The following is a 13,022-nucleotide window of genomic DNA, read 5'->3' on the forward strand; positions in this document are numbered from 1 at the left end:
AAGCACTGCTTTGTGGGGATGCTTTTAAAAGCAATCAGCAAGACATCATGATGAAGGTGGTGTGTGATTGAATTAGACACCTTTGTGTCTGTTACCCTAAAAAAGAGAATATGAAGCAGTGAATTGTAGAGAGTTTGGGTTGGTTGGGTTTTAATTTCACACACACACACAGAGAGATAGATATATATAGATATAAATATTTATTGTCTGTTGTTTAGGGAGGAACATAGCCACCCCAGAGAAATCGTGCGTGGATCCACCTCGTAAAGACCGGATATCATTTCGAGACCATCCAGTGCAGCTCAGCGGAGGATGGGGAGCAGGCAAAAAAAGAAGGGCAAAAATGTAAAGATATTAGCTGGATACTGGACAGAATCTGGCCAATGGATTAAGCCAAATCTGGAGAACACACAGAGAACTGTTTCTTTTTATGCACATGAATATCAACTGCTGGATTCTCATTTATTACCAATGTAAGCGATTTCAATTAACTGTATTTTCCTTATTATGCCTGGTTGAAGTGAGTTGGGTTGGTTCTTTCTATCAGAGTGTTTTATACCTGTCAGTAAGGTATCCCAGTTTGTTTTTCCAGTACCTTATATGTTCATGGGGTGTAGAATGCAGAACAGATGGACTCGACAAGGATTGTTGAACAGTGGGAAAGCTTAAGCTTGCTTTTAAAAGATCGTTGAGATGTGCAAATGTAAGAATAGTTCATAGTCATATGGTGTATGTCACGTACCAGAACAGGGAGTTCTCATTTTCTCACTAGTAAAGGGCTTGCTTGCAAACTGTGTTGTAAGCTGTAATGGCCAGCAGTGCCATCCAGAGTGAAATCTGTTTATAGTATTTTACTAAAGCAGCAAAAATTCTCAGCAGCCTTACAAAGAGTAGGGATGCACTTATCTTTTATGTTTTGGGTTTTTTGTGATATGGTACTTTCATCAGAACTTACAGCCACAATGTGATAAAGCAACCAGTTGTATTTTTATGCTTTAAATGATTTATATATAAATATAATAAATAATATTTACTAAGCTCTCCTTTTGTTTAAGGGCAAGGTTGTATTACATCTACACACCCCAATTTTATTTGTTCATGTAGCCACACTCCTTCAGACCCATGTGTACAAGTTTTGTGGTGCAAGGAGATCTAGAGAAAGAGAAGAAATTATGTTTCTACTGTTTATGTTATCTGTCTCATTGCTCCTAGTGAATGCTTTGTCCACTGACAGAGAGGACAGAAATCCTTCCTTGATTTCAAAGTCTAACATAACATTCATGTTTTCCGCTTGGAGGGTAGAAGTTGCTAATTTGATCTAGAGAAGTCTGTCTTTGTGTTTCTTCATCTGTTTTTTGTCCTACATTATGAAGTCTCAACCCCCTACAGACTGAGAAGGAGGTGGGGAGAGTAATGGGGCTTGAAACTTCGGTTAGTAAAGAACATAAAATCTTATGTTGTGGCTGGTTTCAAATGTACTTGCATTACAAATGGCATTATTTTGCGAGGTGCATGTGACTGTTATCGTTTTTGCAGCAGCACTCAGATTCACTTTCAGATCTCATGGGAAAACTTGCAGTAAGTAACCTTGCTCATTTGAGTCAGTGTGTTGGGTTTACTATCAGCTTACTTTTCAGGAGTCAGCGCAGCCTACTTCAGAAAGATTCTTTACTGTCCTGAGAAACGATGATCGGTGAAGGTTGCTTGTCCTGGCTCTAGAAATGCTGTGGTTGTCCATGAGGTATAAAATATCCTTAGATGCTTAGGTTATCTAGTTAGATTCCTGATGTATTTAATAAATGTGAAGCTGAATTTCCATATCTGCTACATAATGGCTTTTAAAATATCCTCCAAATCCTGGAGCTTCTGTGATTTCAGTGGTACTACTGAGAGAAACTTGGTTAGTTAAGAACATCTGCCACTGTATGTGGCAGTGTGGTCCGTAAATACACCGCTGTAAAGACTGTTAACTGGAGACCAAAATGAAAGCATCAAGCAGATCACAGTTTAATGATTCCTGCAGATCATTCCCTCTGCTTAGAGTCTCCGTAATACACTGCACATCATGACAGCTATGAGAGATATTTGCATTTCGATTTTCATAAACCTTTCAATATCTTTATGTCTGGGGAAAAAAAAATATATCTCCTGTATAAAAGACATCATACTTTATCTCTTTTGCTTTCCAGGTGCTTCTGAATGAGAAATAAAGTCTAAATGTATATTTTAAAGGCATTTTATTTTGCAAACAGAAAGCAGCAGCATTTTAACATACAGTTTACTGGATTACAAACTGAGGCAGCAACAGTCACTGCCATGCCTTTTCTGGCTCGTGATATGCTTAGTCTGCTATTCCATAAGTTGATTTTGTCATGCATAGGTTGTGTACCCAACAGAAATTAAGTTGTTAAGCATGCCAAAGTACATTGCTGTTTTCATTACGTTTCATCACGCTGTGTCTTAGTTTTGCATCCAGCAGGGCTTTTTAAGAATTGGCCTTGTTGAAAGTACAGTGTGACTGGGCAAATGTGAATAAATGTGAAATGCCACTTCAAGCTATCAGAAAGAGCTTTATTGCTTTCAGGAATAAGGTAAAAGAACTGTAAAGCTGGGCAAGTGCTTGCTGTTTGTAGTCGCATCTTACAGTGAACAAGGCTAGGGGTAACAGAGGGAACACAAGTGCTGCACATGGTGATGTGTTTGACAGCAATTTGTCAGGGAACCTGCTTTGTGCTTCCTTTGTGTCTTTCCTGGATTTTCTTTTCCTTTCTTTCCTTCTTTCTTTCTTGTTTGCTTTCTTTATTTCTTTCCTTCTTTTCCCATTGCTTAAAAAGAATTCCTTTTTCTTTTCCTTTTTCTTTTTTTTTTTCTTTATTATTTTCCTTTTTTCCCTTTTTCCTTTTTTCTTTTTATTTTTTCTTTTCCTTTTCCTTTTTCTCTTTCTTTTTAATTTTTCCTTTCTTTTTCTTCTTTTTCTTTCCTGTTCTTTTTATTTTTCTTTCTATTTTTCTTTTTCTTCTTTTTATTTTTATTTTTCCTTTCCTATTCCTTTTCCTTTTTCTTTCTCTTTTCCTTTTATTTTCCTTTTCCTTTTTTCCTCTTTTTTTTCCTTTTCTTTTTTCTTTTTTTTTTACTTTTTCCTTCCCATTTCCTTTTTCTTTGTTTTTATTTTTTCTTGTTTTTCTTTTTATTTTCTTTTTCCTTTCCCTTTTTCTTTATTTTCCTTTTCCTTTTTCCTTTCTTTTTCTTTTCCCTTATTATGTTTCTTTTTAATTTTCCTTCTTTCCCTTTTTCTTTGTTTTTATTCTTTTTTTTCTTTTTTTTCCTTTTTATGTTTCTTCTCTTTTTATTTCCATTTTATTTTTTGCCTTTTAGTTTCTTTTTTCTTTTCCTTTTGTTTTCATTTTTTCCTTTTTATGTTTCTTTTTTCTTTTTCTTTTCCTTTTCCTTTTTCTTTCTTTCCTCCACCCTGCAATACTGCAATTCCCATTTAAAACAAAAGAATGATCTCTGTCAATCCATTTTGATTTCAGAGTAGCAATGAGTTACATGACAGAGTAGCAGTGACAGCCCAGCCCTGTACCACAAATTCCCCCTCAAATGCATTTTTCTAGATATGCAGCTTCCCTGAAGGTCTACACAGTGATTCTTTACACTCTGTCATTTGAACAGTGGCAATTGGAAGCATCATTACCTGCTGCAACAGAAAAAATGGTTCACAAATGCATACTCTGAGGAGCAAGGCATTAATGGTGCTCAGATGACTCACAACTGGATGACAAAATCTGGGTTTTTTGTTTGGTTTTTTTTTTTTTTTTTGTGAGGAGTTGTCTATTACTGATTTGCAGGCAGATTTTCTGAACGAAATGTTAAGATGTTCTTCAATAGTAACCTTGCTCCAATAGATCTCTTGTTTTAACAGACCTATAAATAAACCGTATCTATAGCAGAGACAGTTTGTCACATTTTGCTTTAGGAAGTTGTTGTTTTTAATTATTAATAACCCTATTGTTCAAATGTGCACTAAAGGAGAATCCACTGTACATAGCATTTACATTTCCCAATAAATTTAGCCAATGCCCAAATCTGGCCTCAGACCCCTGAGTGCAAAACTTCCACTTTATCTCCCACTCACAACTCTTCTGTGCACTATGAGGAATATACTGATTAATATCCTTTTAATTTTAGTGTCAGATCATGATAATAGCAATGTGTATTTATTAAGATAGGGTCTTTCATTGATGCATGCTGCAATTACTTCTATTAGCACCAATGAATGCCAGGCTAATGCTCTGGGACTCTGTGGTGTTTTAGGATGCTGTTCTTTAACGAGAAAAACATATATGAGAAGTAACTATTAGTGCATGGCCCCAAAAAGGCAGGAAAGGAGCTCAACCATATCACAAAGAATTCAGTATCCTGGTATCATATGTGAGATTCAAGCTGCTTGTGCTGAGACGTACTTGATGCGGGGGGCGGGGAATAGATGCCAGCAAACTTTATTTCCTTTTACAGTCATAAGTGAAAAGCAAATTAACTACTTTTATTTTATAGGAGTTGTGGAAAGCAGAGGAGCTTTGTCTAGTATTCTGTGGAAAGCAGGCAACTGGGAGTCGCTGCGGATTTCATCGGCATTGCATAAGGTCTTAGAGAATGGAAATCTTGTCTCACAGTGACCTACTGCAGCACTTGTTAAAACTTGTGTGATATAAATACAGATGGATGGATGGATGGATGGATGGATGGATGGATGCACAGATAGATAAAGTAGGATGGCAGCTAGTCATGGATCTAGCTGTAGTGAAATAGGAACAAGATACTTCATTCTTCTCACACAGAGACAGGAAAACGAGTAGGGAGACACAGATATTGCCTAAAGCTAACAAAAGATTAGTCAAAAGCAGGTTGTTGGGTCTTACAGAGAACTAACTGCTTTCTATGCCAGACAGGAAAGTGTTGGCCACGTGCCCTTGGATCCATCCTCAAGGCAGTTTTTGGGTGCAAAGTTGTGCTGAGGGATTATTAGCACTAAAAGCCCTACTGGAGAGATGTACATTAAGTTTCATGATGAGTAGTGGATGGGGCCTGGGTTTTCAAAGACATTTTTGGTAGAAATATCATGTAACTGCCCCAGACTGACCATCCTTACGAAGCCCAGAAGCTGGAAGGAATGACATTATGAACTACAGTGCTGTTTACAGAGCAAATGGGTTATTCTTCATGAACACAGATGGACTTCCTCCATTATTGTGGTGACATAGGGGACACCACAGATTAAGACATCCCTAAATGCCAAGGACTGGCATTTGTTCTTCTGGTCTTCACTTGAATAATAGATTTGTTTAGAGTTGGCAACCTTTTCTTAGTTTCCTAGCTGATTGGTTGCCTTTTATACAGTTAGCATTTTGGTTGCGAGGTTTTATTCATCAAACACTAAAGAACCCCAAAATCCCAGCTAGATGCAAAATTACTATGTGACTAAAGGTGTCTCTTTAGCAGTGAGCAGGTAAGAGTGTCTTTTATTGGGAATAACCAATGTGAATGATTTCACAAAGTTGAGGTGTAAACAAACACACAAACAAAGAAATGTTTGTTAATAGCTGGGTTTTGGGGATTCTTTATTCCTTTATTCCATGTTAATTTCTCCTAGATAAAGAAACCAGAAGATAACTTTTTTTTTCCCCCATGAGCTATTGCTTCAAGTCTGAATGTAGGTAAGTACCACTGATGGGTGGAGGCAACGTGTACGGCAGATACAGGTACAAGGCAGCTTTTGCCTCTTTCTTTCTCTCTCTCTCTCTCTCTCTCTCTTTCTTTCTTTCTTTCTTTCTTTCTTTCTTTCTTTCTTTCTTTCTTTCTTTCTTTCTTTCCTTCCTTCCTTCCTTCCTTCCTTCCTTCCTTCCTTCCTTCCTTCCTTCCACTCTCTTTCTTTCACTCTTTCTTTCTCTCTCTTTCTCTTTCACTCTCTTTTTCTCTCTCCTTTTCTCTCTCTTTCTCTCTTTGTCTCTCTCCTTTTCTCTTTTTTCTTTCTTTCTCTTTCACTCTTTCTTTCTCTCTCTCTCTCTTTCTCTCTTTCTCTCTCTTTCTTTCTCCCTTTCTACCCCTCTATCCCTCTCTGCCTCTTTCCCTCTCTTTCTTTCTCCCTTTCTCCCTTTCTTTCCCTTTCCCTCTCTCTTTCTCTCTCACTTTCTCCCTTTTCCCCTTTCTTTCCCTCTTTCCCTCTCTCTCTTTCTCTCCCTCTTTCCCTCTTTCTTTCAAGAAATCACTACAGTTACTTTAGTTTAAACTCTCACAGAGGATAAATGCCTCTGCTTCAAGCCAGCTTATTTTTTCTGTGCTTGCGATCCACGCTGTGAAACTGAGAAGGTAAAAACGAATAAATTAACAAAAATAAACGGGGCTTTGTTTTCCTTCTGCATCCCAGTCATTAGATGAGAGCTGTCCCGTGTTCTCTGCCACCATCACCACGTGCAGGAGATTCGGGAGAGGTTTATTCAGTGCAAGAACATAAGTCAGCCCTGAGCTTGCCTGGTTTGCCTAACACGCCGCTGTTCGCGCGATTTAACACCGCTCGGCAGCAATTTTCCCTTAAACGGCGATAGCCTTAATGTGAGAAAAGAAGGCGTGCCGCGGGAAAAAAGTACTGCGAGGCGAGTCTCTATAAGTGGTAATCTCTCATGGCCTTTTCTCTTCCGCCGCAGTTTATTCTTAATTCACAGCTTCTGTGAAAACTACCGAGGGCAAGAGCGAGGGAGCTCAGTGCCGCCGGAGCCAGCGTCGGTCCCGGGAGCGGCAGCGCTGCAGCCGTCTGTGTATCTGTGTGAAATCATGACCCACGACCGCTTCCCCTTTGACGAGCAACAGCTTCGTTCGTCGTGGCGGGTTCAGCTCCGTTGATTTCGGTGCGAGTTTTACCTAAAAGGAATTTTAAAAGAAAAAGAAAACAAACAAACACAACTCAACCCCAGTCGTGAACAGATGCGTTTTATGCAGCTCTTCATCTTGATGCCATTTTAATTCGCTTCTAATTGCAGGTAATGGCTCGGGAGGTTGTTGCAGCTCGGCTGTGTGCCAGGTTAAACTCAGAGCCTCGACTAGGGCGGTGCGAGAAGGACTTGCTCCCGGTCTGGAGGGATATGCTGGCTGTGATGCCCAGTGGCGCAGGGGGAGACCCACTTTCTCTTCGCGGGTTGCTCTTGCTCTGAGAGCAGGAGGCGAGGTAAGGTTTCACGCTCAGCCCACCTCATTTTTACCTGATTACTTGGTAACGTTTCTTCCCCGTGCTCCAGCACAAGTGCAGGCAGAAAAAAAACGTGACTTTTCTGCTGAGACCATGTCCCCTTCACACTGCCCATTGCTGCCTGATACCCTCTAGAATCACAGAATCATAGAACGTCAGAGGCTGGAAGGAACCACTAGAAAAAGTCATCACAGAAATGGGCTAAGGGAAAAGGTCTCTAGCGGTGACATATGACAGGTACGATGTTTGTCAGGCAAAGTGAAATATTCCGAAGCAATTTGTAATACAGTGGATGAATTTTGATTGCCCAGGCTAGAAACAAAAAGAAGACTGTCTCTAACCATAGGCTGGGGGATGACTTTATTCGCCAATATCAATATTTGTGTGGAAAGCTTAAAATATGTTGTTTTTCCAAGAGCTGAAGCTTTAAAAGGGGAGGGGGAGATCCATGGGTGAAATATTAGCAGCATATCGGTTAACCACTAAGTCCTTTTCTGTATTCATCTCGCCTTTTCTGGTAAGAAGGGCAGAGACGCTGAACACTCGGGGATAGATGCTCCTTAATGCTCGCTAGCGTTTGAAGTGATAGAGTCAGCTCTCAGCAGAGGACAAAATAAGGCTGAGACTGTACAGAGCCGGGTGCTGAAAGACCGGAATAAAATTACTCTGTGGCTTTCAGCATCGCTGAATTACGCGTTTTTAATCGGACCTAGTACACATCGCATTGAAGGAGGGGGGGGTGGGGGTGGGGGGAAGGCAATGGTTCTTTCAAAGCCAGAGGTCCCTGTCAAAGCAGCTCAATGCATCCGTTTGTTGGTGCCTGCAACTCAAACAGGGATCTATTTCTTAGCTTCTGTCCCTCTGTCTCACACCTTCTTGTAGCTTCGTGCTTAGAAACCAGAATGTCGAGCCATATTTCATGCCTTAGAAGAAATCAATTCATCTGAGAATGACAAGGCAGCCCCTCACACACTTTCCAGGCCCCTTGATACATTCGGAGCCTCGGGGTCGCTCCGGTAATGTAGCCCGTATATTTTCGGAATTGTCCCAATATTAATCAAACTGCCAGCGGGCAGGACCGCTTAACTTGGCAGAGAAGAGCTTTTCTGTCGGTTTGCAGAGGTGCGCTAATGCTCCGTGCTCTCAGTCGGAGTTTACTTGGTTCTCAACAGGAGAACGAGAAGAGGTAGTGGGGAGGGGGCGGGGGGAAGGAAGGCAAAACAAAACAAATAGCTTTATTTAGTTAGACTTCGACACTTAAACCTCTTAATCAGCTCCTCTGGGGAGCACGCCCTCCTTGGAAATTAATTCTCGGAGAGTGTTGGGGGGAGGGGGAAGAAGCAAACATTCGCCTCTAACGTTCTGCATCACCTACTAATGAGTTTTTCCAGGTTTGGAGGTTTTGCCCTAAGACGTCTATTTCTTAGACATGGAGGGTGGCATTAGGGGTTTTTTTGCCTTGCGTTTATCTCTCTCGTTTGAAAGCGGGATGGAGCGGGCGGGGCTAGGATTTGGCTTTCACAGAGCAGATCCAGCCGCTTGGAGCTCAAGCCCGGCTCGGCTAATTCTGGCAACAGGTTTGTCCCCTCGGACGGGAGGGTAGAACAGGCGCCTCCTCCAGCAGCCGTGTCCCGGTTGCAGGCGGAGAAAGGCTGTGCCTGCCTTTCCTATGGTCCTGAGTGGAAAGCCGGACCCTACTCTTACTCGAAATGCAAAGCAGAAAAGTCGGATCCGAGCAGCATGTTTGCGAGCAGATCTCCCCTTCCTGATAGTCCCAGAGTGCACAGGGCTCTAGTCCCACGGCCCAACTTTCAAATCCTTTCTAAACTTGAGAAAGACCTACAATAGCAGCCCCATAAAGCATAGATTAAATTCTTGTAGGATTTGTTTTTGTAGCACGTATGTAAGTGGGATTCATTACAATTTGAAGTAGATCAAGATAAGAGATTAATGCTTTTAAAGAGCATCTCTGCTGAGATTTCTTATGGGGCTGCGATTAAATCCACACACTAAATATTATCTCGTTACATTTTGTGTTGAAAGAAACATTAGACGGTTTAAGAGGAGTCATTACGTGTTGCAAGACGAAAATTGTGGAGGTTCGTCAATCTCTCACAGAATTCCCGCTTTCCTAACGAGCGCAGAGAGGCGAGAGAACCTTCCCATTGAGCAGTTTGTTGTCTCGTTCCTGAATATGCCTTTGAGGGACATGAAATGTTCATTTTGTCTGTGCAGGTGTCATGTAGGAAACCTCCCAAACAGCTGAGGTACTGTCAGAGTGCCAAACTGCAGGAACCGTGAAGTAATTGCTGTCGTTAGTTGGCTGTTTGTGGACAAATTCTGGGAGCGTCTGAACCTCGAATACGGCTGGGAAAGGCTCCAGGCTCGGGCCCGGCGTAATGGGAAACGACACATCACCTTCCCTGTGCGAGGTGAGCGGGGCTCGGCGGTCTCCTCCTCTGCCTACGCAGAATTAACGTTCGATTACCAAACAGAAGAGTAGTCGATTTGTTCCTACACTTTCAACTATCTCTGAAAATACAGAGCCTAGATTTTACATGGAGTCGCTCCAGACAACGCCAATTAAACACTTCCCTCTGAGCGTAAAATCTGAAGGCTACCCACCTACACCAGAACCGATTGTTGTTTGTTTTCTTAGGTGAACAAAAACTGCCCTTTAGCAAGAAAGTTCGTTAAGCGGGGCTCGGACTGGGACCTTTTTGCAGCTGGGCTGCGGGGACGCGAAGCACACACACTCGCTCCTTACTTTAGGCATTAGGATGGTGATGCTTAACATATTAAAAAACAAAAAGGAAGCCTAACAGCCTCCAAATCTCATTTTCTTTCAGTGTTCATTGAGATGTAGTGCTTTTTTTTTTTTTCTTGCCTTTTTTTTTTCCCCTTCCCCTGCCAGTAGGAATACTTCACATGATTCTTCTCACAAACAGGATGTCTGGAAATTATAACTCAGCCAAGTTAGATTTTGAACCTGTAATTTGCAGTTTGCCACATTGCGCTGGGAGGGAGATGTGGAGCGAGTCGCGGGTGTCTTTTTACACCTTCTTTCGCTTCCACGGGTCAGGTCCGTCCTTCCCAGCATCAAGCGACGGAAATCAGGCGCTCGTCAAAGGGTTTCTCTACAGCCTAACCCTTGAACCGATCTAAAGCAATAAATTCTCTGGGTCTAAAAGTGAGATGACCAACTAAGTAATTAAAACTGAAGGCTTATGGAAGTCTCGAGCCATTTGAGCACCTGCTTTTCGAGATAACCGTTTCTATTTGTATTTTATGGACTCTCACAGGATCACAGGATAACAGGATGTTAGGAGTTGGAAGGGACCCAAGGAGATCATCGAGTCCAACCCTCAAGTTGGAAGTCTCCTTCCCCTCGCGGCTGTCGCTCCGCTTTTTTGCCCTACTTCCAGCCCTCCTTCGACCGTCACTGCAGGGAACATTCACCTAAGGAAACACCTAGCTCTCATCTTCATAGCTTCCCATTCCATTATCCCGGACAATTGTAGCGTGCATATGTGTAAGAAAGCGAATAATACCCCCCCAGATTCGTTTCGCCCAGTCCCGAGTAGACATGATTTCTTCTCATTCGCTACCTAAGTAAATTTCGTGTTGTAACTTTTCTGGAGGGAAAAGCGAAATGTGAAATAGCTTTAAAAATAGAATTATCTTCTATGTGTCCTGACAGCCATAGTTAAAAACTAGTATTAGAAATGAGAAGAGAGGACGGGAGGATGGGATTTCCCAAGCATTTAGAATGAACATTTTCGTGCGTATTGATGCCGTTCTCGCTTTATTTAAAGTAAACACAAGAATGTGAAGAGGAGATCCCTCAGACATGCAGTAGCACTGCTTCGACTGGAAACTGCAACCAGAGCAGGAGCGGCAGCGTCAACTGAGAGTCCAATAGCGGCCACACTGCCCAGGGTGTGCTGTCTCGTATTGTGCGGGTCCGGCACCGGGCTCACGCATTCCTTTTCCTAAATCTCTTCACTTTTCGGCAGAGAGACGCACGCGATTTTTGCAGGATTCTCATTCCTGAGCTTGTGTCTGTAACTTGTGATCTCAGGAAGGGAAGGAATGCGAGGGCGGAGGGGGGAAGGTAGCCCGCCTCCCCGCAGGAGAGACCCGCGGGTGGCGAGACGGGCATCCCCCCGCCGTGTGCGCGCCCGGCTTATCGCAGGGGACAGGCTTCCCCCCAGGAGTTCCTCTGCACTGCAGGGGCGAGCTCCTTCACACCACCTCTGGCCGCGAAATGTCTCTCCATCACACATAACACCCTTTCACAGAAGGTTTAGGAGATACTCCATCTCTGGAAACACAGCGGCACATCTGCACGCAGCTCTTAATAACCGGGCTGCCTGGCGGAGGGAGTCAGTTCCCGAAGAAAGATGCTTTTCAAAGCCATCTCACCTCAGCACAGGATTTATTTTCTTTTCTCTTTCTTTTTTTTTTCTTTTTTCTTTCTTTGCCGCCTTCTCCCCCGAGATCTGTCCAACTCCTTTTAAATGGTTTTAGCTCGCTGAAGTCAGCTTTCAGTTTCCAAGCTTTTAAGGAGAACGAATGCCATACATGGCGCCAATTCTCTTCTAGGTTACATCTCTTCATGCCTTTGAAGTTAGCTGTGTTGCACAGGAGTAAATGAGAGCAGAATTTGGCCCCTGGAGCTAGCAGTGATATGTATCCGCTCTGATTATTCATCTTTATTTATTTATTTATTTATTTATTTTCCGGAGGAGAAGGGGTAGATGGATTTTAAGGTCCGGTTGTAATTTATGTCGCTCTCTATCGTTAATACGCAGATACTGTAAGCTCATATAGAAATTACGGCGGACAACGCTTTACAACGTCAGGGCGAGAAGCGAGCGGATTCACCACCGAGGTGCAGATGCTGCGAGAGGGGTCTTTTTGTTCTCAGCGGAGTGGCGGGAGCGGGGGAAGAGCACGGATGAGGCTGCAGCCTGTCCTGAGTCCGGTCCGAGGCCGAGGCCGGCGGTTCCCCCGCTCCGTCGGTTAACTGCAGGGGCCAGGGTGGCCAAGTCCTCCTGGGAAGAAGGGAGGGAAGTGAGGACGGAAGGGGAGCTGCGGTGCTGCCGGGGTGCGCGACCTCCCGGGGCCGCCCGACGGGGGAGCCAGCACCGTCGCCGCCGAGGCGGCTCCTCGCCGCTGGCAGGACACGCGTGTCCCCGCGGGCGGGCACCCGCGCTGCCTACAGCCTCTCCAGAGAAAGCCCTGCTGCTCCTGCTTTGGCTGGAAACTCTTGGGTTTTTTTTACGGGCACACGAGATGCTCCATGTCCTCCGCTCCCCTGGAGTTTAATAGCTGCCTTTAAAGAGGGACATTTATTGGGATAAAAGTGGATTGCAGGCTGCAGCAACGTTGCATGTGTCTTTCATTTAAAAGACATGGAGAGCTCTTTTTTTTTTTTCTTTCCCTTTTCCCCGTTCTCTCTCTTTTCACTCCCCACCCCCAAGGCATTTAATGCTTTTAAGACATAGTTATAAACAAGCTGCCGAACCGCCAGCACACGGAGATGCAGGCGGCGGGGGCGGGGAGCAGGGAGACCATCTATTTCCCGGGTCTGGAGTAGGCGTTTGCTCCAAAAGGTGCAAGGAGGAAACGTGCCGCTTCTTTAACAAAAATCCGATGACTAGAGAGGCTCCAGCGGGCAGGGTGCTGCCCATCTCCCGGGTGAGGCCGCGGACTGACCCTTTTGGCTGCGCACCGTGGACACAGCTCGTCCTCCGTTCCCCTTTACCTTTTCCCTTCC

General features: G+C 43.6%; 1 protein-coding gene across 1 annotated transcript in view; it reads left to right on the forward strand.

Annotated features, from left to right (window-relative positions):
• Window positions 1-1,029, forward strand: part of LRRIQ1 (leucine rich repeats and IQ motif containing 1) — a 176,408-nt gene extending 175,379 nt beyond the window's left edge. Inside the window, exon 27 of the mRNA XM_064142336.1 lies at window positions 219-1,029. Within this exon, the coding sequence (XP_063998406.1) occupies window positions 219-349 (131 nt within the window). The 3' untranslated portion in view covers window positions 350-1,029. The remainder of the gene's footprint in view (window positions 1-218) is intronic.
• Window positions 1,030-13,022: the final 11,993 nt, after the last annotated feature.

The sequence above is a fragment of the Pogoniulus pusillus genome, chromosome 4, assembly GCF_015220805.1.
Source record: "Pogoniulus pusillus isolate bPogPus1 chromosome 4, bPogPus1.pri, whole genome shotgun sequence".
NCBI lineage: Eukaryota > Metazoa > Chordata > Aves > Piciformes > Lybiidae > Pogoniulus > Pogoniulus pusillus.